Raw genomic sequence first — 14994 nt, 5'->3', positions numbered from 1 at the left:
TTCTCTGCCCATCTAATCATCTCAGAGGTGAAGTATCAGTGTTACAAACTGTCCTTTGGATTGTTTCGGTTTTCTCCTGTGGTGTTATTCGGAACAAAGCAGTGAAGTGTGACCTGTGAATACATGGACCGTAGGTCCTGGTTTTTCATCTTACCATAAAAAAAACCAAGCTGATTTTTGCTGGGTATTGATTTGAAACACAATCAGATATCAGGAAACTGTATTCAGGTACAAACATCCTTTGTTCTTTTTTTTTTTTTTTATATATAACTATTTTATTGAAGCCTAAGAATTGCTGGCAATTAACAATAGTACTTACTATGGCTTTCCTTATTGTTGTCACTACGAGCTACCTTAATTTTTCCAACAGTGGTGCCTTACTCTGTTTTTTCTTCTGATGTAGTCTTCCAATCAGTGTAAATAACATTATCTGCCACTTCCCGGCCATGGCAATGGCTGCCCCTGATCCAGCACCATGAGAACTCACAATTGTGTGATCTGGCGAGATGTTTCCCATGGACAAGATCCAAGTGTGAGAAGGCATCAGAAGGTTTCAATAACAATGTTAACTTTCAACACAAACTGTAAATCGTGCAAAAAAAAAAAAAAAGGTTGGGTTTATGCACAACTACTTTGATCCTCTTGTACATTTTTTTTTTTGCTGTGATGAAATGCACTGAGATCTCCATGCGAGTCATAGTCCGTTTGTGAGGAGCAGGGGTGGGGATAATAAAACTACAAAATGATTCATTTGTTCTGTCTGCTTTCCTAGAGATCAGGTGACCAGGAAGAGGAGGTTGTTGTTATCTTTCATGCTGGAGAGCTGCCTGTCTGGGCTTTCCTTGGCCCTTAAAGTGGAGTATTTTGGCACTGTGGACTTGAGTAGTAACTGTATCCTCCAGCAGAAGAATGCTTTAGGCCCTACCATCTCATTTTTTATATTCTACACAACCATCCTGTTGTGTTAGTTTTGGATATCCATTGGGCATTTTCATGTTTAACCAGGAATAAAAATAAAAATAAACATTAAAACAGTGGGATTAGTTCCTCCTTGTTTCAGGGTCTGTGGCACATTTGGAGTGCACTCCCTGGCCAGTTCCAGGATTTGGGGTGGGAATCATGCCGGCAACGAGCGAACTTCCATGGTTCATCAGTACCTGCACCGAAGTGAAGGTGGCAGAGGGACAGAAGATAAATTGACAACACTGCATATGCTTCGTCGTTGTTTTATCTGTATCGTATTGCTGTTTGTGTAAAGCAAGTCTGCCAGGGCTGTGGTGCAAGGTCAAGCTTTTAATATTGCAGTGAACAGGGCAGAATACAAACTTTTATCAGCTGAGCTTACTCCAGGGATCAAGCTTGTGCTTATTATAAATACGGGCCTATGACTCAGTCACTGAGCTCTGCTTGGAGTTTTGATTTGGGAATTTGTTGAGGTGATAGCTGTAAAACAGACTAAAAAGCTCCCATGTTGACCATAAACCCATTTGTGTTCCTTATATAATATTATTAGTCAAGTTATTTCTCTTCCACCCTCATCTGGTATGCTTGTGGTTTCACACTGAGAAAGCTGTTACTAATTTTGCTGTGTAAAAATAGACTCGGTGCTGAAGAAGTAGCCTTTTAAAATACATGAAACTCTTTCTTTTAACATGGGGGCTGCTGCTAGAAAAAAAGAAGGTAAAGCATTCCTGTGCTCAGATGATGACAGGACCTGGGATGGCTTCGTGATGTGGATTTAGTTCTGCTGCAAATTTCTAGTTACTTCTAGAAATTGAAGGACATAGCTGAAAACTGTTTAAAAAAATTCTGGCCACTGAATATCCAGCTTAAATTGCAAGGCATCTGTTTGATTCTTCTGATAGTTGCAGCACCCTATGGACTAATGGATGCATTTTTAACTCTGACCAGATCTGGTTCTCTTGCATAACTGCTGTTGTTTCCAACTCCTACCTTCTGGAGCGGAGGGAAGGGCTCTCTGCTGCTTCCTATGTGGATATTTGCTAGAACCAGTGTGATCACTGGGGAGCATGGCAAAAGGTAGGGTTTGGGTGTATGTTCCCTTCTGTCTTTATGGCTTGATTTGGCTCCACTGATGTTAAGAGCAAAATTCTTACTGATCTCAGTGGCTTTTGGCTCCCCGAGCTATAAACAGATCTTGGAGCTTAAATAAGTGACTCTTTGGAGTTGCTGTGTACCCTGCTGCTTGTGGAAAACAGCGTGTGACAAGTCACTCCTATTTAATGCAGGCGTCGAAGTGTGTAATCCTGAGAGCTTGGTTCTGGACTTGGTTATCATGGAAAAAACCCTGCAATTTGTAAATAGGAGTGTTCAAGCTTTTAGGCATGGGGAGAGGAATATATGTTTTTCAGCATATTTAAGTTAGTCAGCATATTTACTACATAAACTGTCAAGCCTAGGATTAAGTCTGTGTCTCCCTGGGAGAATTTGGATTTCAGCCATCAGAACTGGAGATGCAGCCTTCAACGTCTGGTTTGCACAGCCTGATCCCCCTCTGTCCCAGTAATTCATCCAAGAACAGGTCAGAGTGCCTTTTAAAGCCTCTTGAACTGAATTTGAAAGAGCAGTAAACATACTCATTGGTGTTATATCCATCAGGCAGCCTCAGCTGTAGAAAGCTCATGGCTATTGCACTGTTTTCCCCTTCCCCTCTCTTGTAGGGGTTGATCCATGCAGCTGAGTGCTGGCAAGCGAGGTATTCCTCTCGAATGCTACCTGAAAGATACACCTCTGTGTAGGTGAGTGTCAGGTATGGGCTTTGCAGGGCTTCTTGGTAGCAGCTAAGGTTTTTATTACCTTTTGCTCCCGGGGGTGGAGGGATCAAGATTTGCACAGTGGCAGGGTTCAGAGTGAGGTATGACTTACCTTGCCTTAATTGTCTTTCTGCTGCAGAAGCAGCCTGGCTTGGTCTGGTGGTTACAGGAGCAAAGGTCCTGGTTCTGTCTGGTCATGTTCTTCAGGTCGAATTTCTTCATCAGAGGGAGTGAAAGAGTTGCGAGAAGAATTAGCCAACATGTTTGTGTTCATGGTATTACTGTGGCACAAATCTGTTGGTTAGAGGTGGCTGGAAAGTGGTACGGGGAAAAGTTTTCTTGATACCTTGTATGGAGACTTCTTAGAGTGAAACAGCAGTGTCTACACTGGTGACTTTGTCTATTGAAGAAACTTTGTGCACCCACCTGAACTATCACGTACAGCCAGGAACTCCCCAGAGAAAGGTGCTGGAGTAGCAGCAAACCAGGCTTTTGCCAACTGGATTATTAGGTATATTTACAGTGTGTTAAGGATTGTCTGATCAATGAATCATTTTCTTGGGTGCCTGCATGTGTTATGCTGAGGATGTGTAACGGCTCAGGTATTGTGTGTGTGTATGTGCCATTAAAAAAGGAAAATTGAACATTGTCTTGATCTCTGCAGAATAAAACAGAGGAGAAACTTGTGATGGCAATGTGGAAGGACTTCAAATGATAGACATGGACTTCAGGTGCTTATTAATAAAAGATTAAACATTATTTTAAAAATAATATAAGGAATGCTTTGCATCATTATACATTTTAAGTAAGTACAAAATCAGTTCATATATAATGTTGCACTTTAACCAAAGTATTGATTCCACAGTTCATTGTATCTGTGGGAGGAAACAGATCTTATAAATAAGTTATGTACTAGATCTTAGTTCAATTTTTTTTAAAAAGCAAGGGTTTTTCCCCATGAGCCAAACGCTTCTCGCTTATCTTCTCGTTTCCCACAATAAGGCTTTCTGCCTGCTGTGTCACAGTGCATTTCTGCTCCCGTCGCTGTCCTGCTGCTCCCCGCCTGGAGCTGCTGTTTTGCTGGCCTCGTTGTCCGTGTTGTTGTTGAGGATGTCGTCGCAGTCCATCTGCGCCATCAGGTTGAAGCGCTCGGCCACGCAGTGGGCGGTGAGGCGAGCCTCGGGGTCGTGGTCCCAGCACTCCGTGATGGTGTCGCACAGAAAACGCATTCCCTGTGGTCAGAGGGGCTGAAATTAGGATCTGAAGAGGAGCTGGAAGCTGATCTAAAGCAATCACAGAGTTTTACCATAGTTCTGACAGCTTCCTAAAGAAACACCTTTCTTGGCCAGGCTTAAGCCCAGGAGGAAAGAGCCTTGGTAAGTTGTGGCAAGTGCCAGTGCTTGCCCCGTTACTGGCACTGCTTGTGTTAGAGCAGCCTCAGCTCACCTGGGATCTGGTCCCAAGAACTTTCCACACTCCTGGGAAATCCTCCCTGGAAATTGGTTTGTGTTGACTGTGGGGCATCAGTATGGGCCGGGAGGAAACGGGCTCCTGTTTCGGCCTTGCCCATTCAGATCAAAGCATCCTAAAATCATGAGGGGCAGGAGGAGGCTGCAGACTGGAGGAGAAGGGGCAGGGAGGCTCAAAGGCAAGTTTGAAATAGTCAGATGGTCACTGCAGTGTGAGGCTGAGCTTTGTTATCTCAACACAAAATAGTGTCTTGGTTCAGGTAGGATTGGATACTTCTTACCATGCTCGGTTCCTCTCAGTTACAATGGTTTTGCCTCTCAGTAATATACTTTTTTCCAATTGTGTAGTGCTTTGAAAAGAGTCCCAAAATTTTGGGCTTAGAAACGACAGTATTCAGCTGGTGGTTTCCCTCCTCTTAAGCTAGCAACACGGCGAGCACCAGAAGCTGTGTTGAAACTTCCTTTGCTTATATACTTCCTATCATGTGCTATTGCTTTTTGCATCCTTGTCAACCCAGGTTGCAATGCAGTGGAAAAATCATTATTCTAAATAAAGCTTCGTGGTTTTTCAGTGGGTTTTGTGCATTTCTTAATTTGCAATTCAGAGAACCCAAAGGTCTCATACAGACCAACACAAGAGGAAAATGCAGGTCCTACAGAGATGCAGTATCTGTGTTGTCTGTCCTTGTGCACCTTGCTCTGAACTTGCTGCTAAGGTTCATCATACAGAGTCTTCCATAATGGACACAGATTAGAGAGAACAGGATTGCGCAGTAAAACTGACAGATGGTGCATTTCAGTGCCTCTTACGCACTCATTTATTAGCTTAGTTGAAAGGATTTGAGGATAATTGATTAACATGCAAAAATGAGCTAGCTCAGCTGAAGCTTTTAAAATAAGCCTTTTCTCAAACGGAGCATGGCACTGTCATATGGTGTAGTCATTAGATTTTCTGTGCTTGTTTTGCCCTGAAATCATGACATTCATTTGCAGTTTGTCTTGTAAGCAGCAATGTGATGCTCTTTTGAATGGTACAACTGGAACATCTTGTTACGCTCACAAAATAGACTTAATTTGTGTTTTGTATGTGCTATCTCAGATTTCCAAAGGATGCCGAGTTTTACAAGTATATTTTTAGTGGCAATATTGACTTAAGCTCCCACTGCTCTTTCCTGTCCTGCACCAGCCCTTTGGCTGTGCCAGTACAGCAGTCTGTTCAGCTGCTTCATGAACCAGATACAGGAATTTACCTGGCCCAAGTAACCACTTTTTTCTTTTTTCTTTAAATGTGGTAGGGTGTGAAGCGAGGTAGAAGTGTGGGCTTCAGGTGTTTGTAAGGTGTTTGGAACAGGCTGCCCAGAGAGGTTGTTGAGTCTCCTTCTCTGGAGACATTCAAAACCCGCCTGGACGTGTTCCTGTGTGACCTCGTCTGGGCGATCCTGCTCTGGCAGGGGGGTTGGACTGGATGAGCTTTCGAGGTCCCTTCCAACTCCTAATATTCTGTGATTCTGTAAGTTATCTGGGAAACTGGGGTAAATTTCTTCAGTGGGGTTTATTGTGCAGCCTTGCAAACAGTTGCCCTGGAGCTGCTGTGTGTGTCAGCTGTCAGGGACATTAATGCTTACGTTTGCTGAAAATCTTAAACCGTGGCCATCAATGTACATCCTCACTTGACTGAAGGTGATCCTGATGGTTGAAACGTGGAAGTAGCATTTGGAGCTCTGCATTGAACTTATTTTCCTTGGTGGGAACATCTATGGGTGCTTCTCGTTCAGGTGTGTGATTTGCCTCCCTTTCTTGGTGTCACCCAAGGCTTCCCTCCCAGGAAGCCCTTGACCCCAGGAGTGCCACAGAGCCGTGGCTTTCTGCTGCTCCCCAGCAGATGGTGCTGCCCTATGCTGCATCCTGGGGATGCTGGCTGCAAAACGCCTGGAAAACCAGGTAAAGCCAGGCTTGTGAGGAGATGTTTGTTAGAGCAGCTAAGATCAGGCAGAAGCACGCTTCCAGGAACACAACGTGGCTTTTCTGTTCCTCTTCCATAGTGGACATCAGGTGGTCTCAATAAAGTTACTGCCTTATAAGCCTTGCTCTGTTTAGGTGCTAGACCAACCCAACTACAACCCCTTATTTCTCAGAGGTGATTGCAGTCAGCCCGTCCTCAGCCCAGCAAACAGCACAGTCATGGTCAGTACTATCACAGCATGATTTTTGACAGCCCCAGCCTCTGTGTGTTTTTCCTGTGGTTTCAGAGTTGATCGGAGACTTGGGGAGGTGAATGTCCGAGTTGAATACTCAAAGGCTTCAAATATGTAGCGGTGCTGATTGAAGTCCCTGTATTTGCCTTCTTCAAGGAAGAAGGCTGAGTGAATGTCAGGCATGAACTCGCTGACTGATAAACTCACTGCTGGTCAGGCAGAAACCACAGATTCATTTGATGCCGTTTGCAGCCTTGGTTGATCAGGTCAGTTGTGAGTCTCTGGACAAACATGGTTTTGAGAGGAGATATTGTAGGGAGCACTTGGCCTTCTAAGATCGTGAAATTATATCTCTCCTTCGGAAAAGCCTGGCTTTATGTGCCATGCAGGCAGAGGGGAAGCAGTAGCAGTGTGTTTTACGGGTGGGTGCTGCAAAATGATGGCCTGAACACTGCAAGGCTGTGTGAGCCAGCAGGCTCGCTGTTTCAGCTTGCTGTTCAGATGAACTGAATTGTTGATCAGCAGATGGTGTTTTTCCACAAGACATGTGAAATTTAAGTAGTACCAGAGTCAGGCAAGATTTTAAAATCCCTGTCAGCGTGCCTGTTAACCCCTTGTGTCCTCAATGCGTGGGAGAAAGCACTGGAGCTGGGGGAGAGGGGAGACCCTGTCGGGGCCTGGGGGCAGCTGCGTATCTGGAGCTGGTTGGTCTGGGTGTGCTTTTGGATGGTTTTAACAGAGCACACCTCATCGTTGCTGAATTGTTTCTATTCTAGAGCACTAGGTTATGCTTTCAGTGCTGAAACACTTTGTTTTCAGACCTCCTGAGCTGAAGGCTGGTGAAAGACTTCACCTTGGCAAGATGTGAGCCTTGCAGCCTCCCTGCTTCATGCGTGTTTCCTGGTTGTTTCAGTTGAGGAAGATGCTTCCTGTTTTGCCTTTCCTTGTAGAAGTGGAAGTCTTTCACATCCCAAGTCACGACCTCACATGTCAGAGGTAATTTTGAGCTGGAAGCCTCCGCAGCCAAGCGAGCAGGAGGCTGGATGCACCCTCCTCCCCTCTGTCCTTGCTGCTATGGCTGTGTGCGAGGGGCTCTGTGCTTTCTGAGCGAGAGAGCTTTCTGGATAGGGTGGTTAGGGGAGAGGTGGGCTGGACTCAGATGATTTACTGTTTTGTGAGAAGAGCCTGCACTGAAGGGCTCCACTTTGCTGTTATCCTCAAGATAACTGAATACCATTGCTTAGTGTTCGTAACTCTTCCTGATCATGGCTATCCACCTATAGATTTTGCTGTACCCCTGGCTGGTGACTTTTATACAGCAGGGAAATGGGTCTAGAGGGGCTTCTGTGGGCTCAGCCTCCCAAATGGACCCGGGAGTAGGGCCCAGGATTTCTCCACACCTTTGCTTTGATCACAGCTTTATTTTTCAGGCTGGTTTAGTGAGGTGGGACCATGTGGGCTGCTCTTTTCTGAACCAGCTGCTCTCAGCTTACCTGATGCACCAGCCAGCTGCTCGGGATCTCGGGCCGCCCTCTGCCATGCAGCACGATGTCCCTCATGGTGTCCACGCAGGGCTGCTCCTGGACTTTTGACCCAAAAGGCAGCTCATAATTCTTTACCTCTGCAAAGAAGCGACAGCAGCATTACAGGATATTTTTCATACATTCATTGCTTTGCTTTGGTATGGGCCACCAGATGAGAATAAATTAGTTTTTACTGGAATTTGAACATAGAAATGTAGAGCTGGGTTTTCATGTAGACATTGTTTTCAGAGATGGGACTGGGGAAGCATCTGAACACCTCCCTGAACCCAAGAGATGCACTACAAAGGACTTGTTTATTCTTAGGGTGAAAGATATTTTCAGCAGGTGAAATGTGTTGTGCAAGTGAAAGATGGGAGAGGTGACTACGGTGTCAGCATCCAGATTCTTGCTGCAGACATGGATTGGGTTAGAAGAGAAATGGCCCTTCCAGAAGAGGAACCCCACGTTGTGAGAGGCCAAGGAGAAACTCCCTGTTGCAGAGGTGAGGCCATCCCCAGTTTCTGCCAGCTCCTGCCCGGATGCAAATACAGATGAAATACAAGTGGGGAGGGATGGACTGGGATGAGAACAAAGAATGCACAGAGCATCTGAGCCAGGCAAGGGTCTCCCACTGCCAAGTGCGAGGCATTCAGGGAAGTTGTGGCAGCTTTTCTGCCAAGGGTTGGAGCTTTCTGCAGCTCCATGGGCTTGTGTTGCAAGTAGGTGGGATAGGGAAAGGACTGGAGAGCCGAAATGGGGAGCAGGCAGAAGGGCAGGCAGGGGCTGACAGCAGGGCAGTTAATTAAATGTTCTGCTACACACAATTTCAGATGCCAGGATTGTGGCTCTGGGAAGTGGGGGGGGATGTGGCTCTGTTGGAGGCTGGAGTTTGCGAGTCCCTGTTGCAACATAAACTCTGGTGTTGCCTGAATAAAAACCTGCTTGTGGCTGGGGAGGGGGAGGCACCTTCAGCTTCCTGCGTGGTTTGCTCGGATGTGACTTGGCCACTGGCCGGCATTGAGCGGGGGCTGGACTAGATGTCCGCTGGGGTCCTGTCCTGTCCCTCGGCCACTGAGCTGGCTCCCTCAGACTGCAGCACATGGGGCATTGTGGCCATGGGGGAGGATCTAGGTCCCTTTCCTAGCAGCCCTGCAGAGACCCAAGCCACCCCAAATCGGGTCCCGTGCCATCGGTGGGGTTGTGGGAATGAGCCACATCCCTGTATGGGGAGGAAGGGAGCAAAAAGGCATGTGGCAGCCTTGGTGTGATGCTCCTACCTCCTACCACTTCACATCTGGAGGCCATTTCCCACAAAACGAGGGCCATGGAGTAGACGTCCATCTGCTTGAAAGACTCCAGGTCTTCCAGGTTCACCCTGGACTCCAGAACCTCTGGGGCCATGTACCTGGCAGTGCCCACCTGCACACAAAGAGGAGACAGGCATTAGCAGGGGTGGGTGAGGATTTTGGCCGCAGGGCAACAGGTCTGCAAAGGGGCAGGTCATACTTGCCTGCCCACTGTTGGCAAAGTCGTCCACCGTCAGGGAAGGGTCGAGGCGTATGGCAATGCCGAAGTCGCAGAGCACGCACTCCTGCTCATTCTTCACCAGGACGTTGGTGCTTTTGATGTCCCGGTGGGCGATGGGGATTTTTGGCCTGCCGCAGGCGGTGTAGTCGCTGTGGAGGTGAGCCACCCCACTCACCAGGGAGCTCGCCATCTTCTGCAGGTCCATCCAGCTCAGGATGTGACGGGACAGGTAGTCCTTGAGGTTGCCCCGGCTGTGGTAGGCGGTGATGAGCCAGTACTCCCGGCGGGGCCCCGTGCCCCGGTCCTCGGCAGTAAGGAACCGCAGGACGCTGTCGTGCTTCAGGCTGGCATCGGTGAAGATCTGGCTCTCGTTCTTCCAGGAGGAGTACTCCTCACAGGGAAAGATCTTCACGGCCACCGTCTCGTACTGCCCCGAGCGGCTGTGGCTCAGCTTGGCCCTCCACACCTCCGCGAACTGCCCTTTGCCCACCATCTCGTCCAGCTCGATGGGGAGCAGCTCAGCGGGGCGGCTGCTGGCACCAGTGGGGCTGGCGTTGGCCGGGCTGTCCTCCATCAGCACCGACAGCTTCTCCTCCCTCTCGGCAGCCCTCCCCGGCTCCGGCAGTGCCGGGGGCTGTCCCGGTTTCCCACCCCAAGCCTTGGCTCTCTTCCGCCGCTTCTGCGTGCGGCAGAGGTAAAATATCACCGTGATCATCACCGCCACCAGCAGCGGGGGCAGGAGGCTGATGGCGGCCACCGGGATCACCTCCTTGCTCTGCAGCATGGAGTAACCTGCAGGGAGGAAAGCAAAGGCCAAGTCTGCAACAGCTCGTTTTCATCGTGCGGAGGAGGAAAATATGCAAAGCCATTAATGAAGCGCAGCCTTTTGCGGGGCTGCAGCGCATGCTGTGTGCAAACCCCATCCCAGCAAAGAACCCAGATGCAGGCAGTTGTAAGGGGGCTGCTTAGTTTAGGTCTCAAATTTAGCTCTGTTTATCAAGTGAGGGGTCAGGACGCTGGCATTGCTTGGGCCAGGCCGTGTGGTGTCCTGCTACATGGCTTAGGTGCCCTTCGGTGGCTCATGGTGAGGGGAACAGGAAGGAAGTAACAGTGATAAAGCGGAGGCAAGGCCCAGATGGAGCAAATCTCTGAGGGGGTCTGGGGCCTTGCCAGAGCCCTGCAGCAAATGAAGAGATGCTGAGGGTGGCTGGGCTGCATGCAGGACCACCAAGCCCAGGGGAGCACAGCAATGCTTTGCACAGTAATTAGTATTAATTCTTAGCATCGTTTCAGTGCTGCCTGCTAGTGTTGGCATCTCCTTCCTCGCCACGTTACAATGTCAACCCCCTCAACCGAGTGGGCATGGCTGCTTTTGTTTTATTTCTTTTAAACCCCTGTCAGCCTTCAGATCATTGGGGGGGGATGCACACAAAAAACCCTAACCCTTGCACAACATATAATTGTCTGATCCTTTGATGTTTGCAATTCCTGGAATAAACATGCTGACTTCAGTAGAGATATTCAAGTAAAATCTTACTCAGAGGTTTTTCTGCCAAGTATAATAACCCAGGGGAAGAGGGATAAGAATCATTCCATAAGCAAAACTCTCGCTGCTTGACCTCAGTATGTGCAGATCATAATTCAGGTTCTGGAAAAACAGAGCATTTAGCTATTTTCCTTGGCAAATTTCAAAAAAATGTGCTGCAGCTAATTTCTGTGAGGCTGTGAAAGCGTTTCTAAAATAGGCATCAGGTTCAAACCACAAGATCAACCTAAACTGATATAAATCAATAACTAACTCAGGAATATGTTTATTTTGGAAAGCATTAGGCCTGGATATCACCTACTGCTTTAATGGATTTACCCGATGCTTAAGATCCCATCTTTGAAACACTGAAGAAAAAGAAGATATTTTAAAGGGAGTTGCATGCATGAGCCCTGAAAGGGGAAGCAAACACAACTTCAGCAGATTCCTTCATGAGGATGCTCCTTCCTGATCGAGCCCTTTGATACCGGATCACAGAATCATTAAGGTTGGAAGAGACCTCCAAGATCATCAAGTCAAGCTGTCAACCCAACACCACCATGCCCACTAAACCATGTCCTGAAGATACAGAGCCTTAGCTTAGACCCCTTCTGTGGAGAGCAAACGTAGCTGCTCTGGTGATAACCGTGGTCTGAAAACCCATGCCTCATTGAGCATCGCCTGGGTCTTTCTATGGGACTGCTGAGGGGAGATGGACCTCCAGGACCAGGTTCAGCTGCTGCAGGAGTGGAGAGGGCTCAGCGTGCTCAACGCTACCCAGCATCGTCCCAAGGTGTCTGTGGGGCTCCTGCTTGCGTGGCTCTAGGAAACGATGCCTTTGCGTGTTTGTTAGGGTGGTCTCTGAGCTCTGGTGGGGTCCCCTGCAGCCCTGGTGCTGGGGCAGTGCCACCCAGCAGCGCAGGCCTGAAAGCAGGGCTTAACAAATCAAGAAATTAGAAAAATTCTGCTTGCTTCAGCCACCAGAGAAGTCCTCATCTGATTTAGGTATTTCTCTGCTTGATGTTTGTCTATACCATTGAAGGTGACCATAAGTCAACATTTTAAATGCAAACGATCCCTTAAAGCAGAAGAAAAGGAGGGAAACAATGGGGTCTCTGAGTCTGGGGCTTCCCAAGCTGGTCCCACAAACCAGATCAAAGAGGAGATGGTTATTTCAGGCCCGCACCGCTCTCACTCCGCCTTTCGGCCCTTGACGTGGAGCCTGGCAGGAGGAGGCTGTTTGTGGAAGCCTTCGGTGGGGGCGGCATCTCCAAGGAGCCAGTTGTCATTTTTGTGTGAAATTACAGCATCGTCTTTGGGATTTGACTATCTCTCCCTAGAAGTGTGTGGACCTGTTATGTTTGGCTCGGGAAGCAGCAAAGAACTGCCAAATTTAGCATCATTTGCCTTCATTAAAAATGGCTTGTTTGTTCGTGGAATTTGCATTTTATGTGGTTTGGGGGTTGTTTTTCTTTGTGTTGTGGGAGAGGCAATCCCACTGACTTACAGGTTATGTTTAGGCTCATTTTGAGCATCTCATTTACTTTTTAAAATGGAAAATTGGAGAGGTTTCACTTTGCTTTTGTTATGGGTCAGATTCTTGATGGACACCTGGATAAACCTGGTCCATTTGGGATTAGGGAGGTTTGGACAAGCCCCCAAGGCTCGAGATCTACCTGGAAGCATTTCCAAAGTATACGACCCTCCTGGGGTACAGAAATGAGCTGCCTCTTTGTTTTCCCTCCTGTGGATTTACAGCTCCTGTTGGATCTCCAGCCATCTGCAGAAGCATCTATGGGCATGCCAAGATGTGCTTATGTACGTGTGCAGCACCAGGGCGGCTCTGCTGTCCCTGCCTGGGGTAAACGCCGCTGCAAAATCCCATCAGAGCAGCAGGGGAGGCACCACCGTGTGATGAGTCCTGTGCTCTGGTACCAGCACCTTTTTGGGTTGCAGCCACAGTTCCCGTGGGTGTGCCAGGGCAGGATTTGCTCATTTAAAACTCTCAGAGCATTGACTCATGCTGGGTTACACCAGCTTCTGGGGTCCTTAGTTGATTCGCCCTGTGATGAAGAGCCCGGACTACCAAGAGATAAGGTGGATTTTCCATCTCCTGATGTTTCCAGACCAAAGCTGGAGGTGTTTCTGGGAGAGATGGCTTAGCCACAGGCAAAATACAAAACACAATTTTTGTACCCCAAATAAGGGGGTACAACCTAGCTTTTATATAGGGAGCCCAAAGAAGATGTTGAAAGAGCTCATTCTGGCCTTGCATCTCCTACTCCTTAGGAAATACTTATTTGTTGTTAGCGTTGTGTGCTTCTCCCCCTGCAATAACGCGGACAACAGCACTCACCATTGGTGTGGTTTTCAAAGATAAGTTTGTCGTTGCACTCCTGCTCGTCCACACAGCCACAGATGTAGAGGATCCCATCCTCGCTGGGCTGAGGGGCCATGACGCAGCGCGAGGTGTTGTAGTTGGGGACCATGAGGTTTTCAATGGGGCGGTGGGGGTGGTGGCAGAGTGTGCTGATCCTGATGCTCTCATTGTCCTGTCTCCTGCAGGTGCAAAAGGAACCAACAAAGCGTTAGTTTGATGGCTCAGCCTTTGTGTCACCCTTGTAGCATCTTAAACCTGGTTTTAAGATCATTAGTTTTAAGCGTGTCGGGAATGACTTGTTTGCAGCAGCTCTGGTATAATTCTAATTCTATGTGCTTTGGAGGGGCTTTGTTAAAGCCCTTTATTATTTCTTTCAAATGGTGAAAAGAGAAATGTTTAGCACGTGCCAGTAGTAGGATGTGAGTCAGAGACTCTGCTTGTTTCCAGTAGAGAAGTCACCAGTTCATAATCACGCTTTGCATCAGGTAGTGCCAACCCTAAGGCTGAGTGCCCTGCATGTGATTTGGGGCAAAAATCCCTCCTTTACCTGTTAGGCCAGCAGGTTTTGGGACCGCATGGTCCTAAGGAATCCCTCCAAAGTGAGGGTCTCACCTTGTACATCACCTCTGCTACAATACAAGTCATGACACCTCTGTCTCAGGAGAGGCTGGGATCTCTGCTGCCCAAATTTCACCTGTGCAGGGGATGTGGTGGCCAAAATGCCTGCTCACCAGTGACCGCTTGGCTTGTGCTTCCCTCCTGCTCCTCTCCACCCTTGCGTGCAGTGGAGCCCATAAGCACCATCGCATCCCCTGGGCTAATTGCTGGTTGTCACACCTGGTCCTTGCAGGACCATTTGCTCCTGCGGGAGCAGAGCCCTTCAGTTGCTGGTTGGGGCTATTTCTGGAAATGCCTTGACCTTTGGAGCTGCCAAATTATAATGTGAGAGTGATACAATTTGTGGACCATGGGGCTGTGTCTGCATTTGTACCATGGCTTCAGACACTGAGGAGCTACAAATGAAACTTGTGTCACCCGGTGATGTCCTGGTCCTCACCAGGTCGGGGGTAGAGGAGTGCTGGGGCTCGGCGCAGCCAGGGATGTGATGGTAAATAAGCCCTAGCTCCTCCTTATTTCCATGTAGATAATTAAGGGAGGTAGAACTGTAATTTCTTGACATTTCTAGGGAATTTGTAAAAAAGTAAAATTGCTGTGTATTTCTTCAGCTCTATATAACATCCCCCATGTCTGAGGTGGTCGTAACATCAGCCAGGGAAGACTGAGACATCCCTCCCACCAGCTGAGTCAGGAGTTGAGGGCAGTGAAGACTTCCCAAGAGATTTTTCCCTTTCTGGAGTGAAGACACAAAACATCCCAGTGCCCGTGTTGCATTTAACTGTGCAGAAAATTCAGCAAGTTCAGTGAGAACAGGTGAAATATTTCAAGGCCTGTGCCCAAAAGGCCTCATTCATGAACCTCTGGTTGCTCACTGAAATGTGGTTTGTAGCATCAGATCTATCTCCATCCTACCAACAACCTTAGAGCTTTTTTAACCACCATTGCTCAGCAGCCAGGTTGGGTCCTTCTCGCACGCCAAAGTT

General features: G+C 48.0%; 1 protein-coding gene across 1 annotated transcript; it reads right to left on the bottom strand.

Moving 5' to 3' along the window:
- Positions 1 to 3506: 3506 nt before the first annotated feature.
- Positions 3507 to 13572, bottom strand: LOC104538496 (TGF-beta receptor type-2-like; the record flags this gene model as incomplete). The annotated part of the gene is made up of 5 exons (XM_010181723.1): positions 3507 to 4006; positions 7932 to 8059; positions 9239 to 9380; positions 9472 to 10280; positions 13370 to 13572. Coding segments are annotated over 5 exons (1495 nt in total), but the record flags the coding sequence as incomplete, so codon positions are not given.
- Positions 13573 to 14994: the final 1422 nt, after the last annotated feature.

This window comes from Mesitornis unicolor, unplaced genomic scaffold (assembly GCF_000695765.1).
Source record: "Mesitornis unicolor isolate BGI_N332 unplaced genomic scaffold, ASM69576v1 scaffold50373, whole genome shotgun sequence".
NCBI classification, from domain to species: Eukaryota; Metazoa; Chordata; class Aves; order Mesitornithiformes; family Mesitornithidae; genus Mesitornis; species Mesitornis unicolor.
Note: the sequence above shows the minus strand (reverse complement) of the source record. Positions and strands in the feature narration are given on the sequence as shown.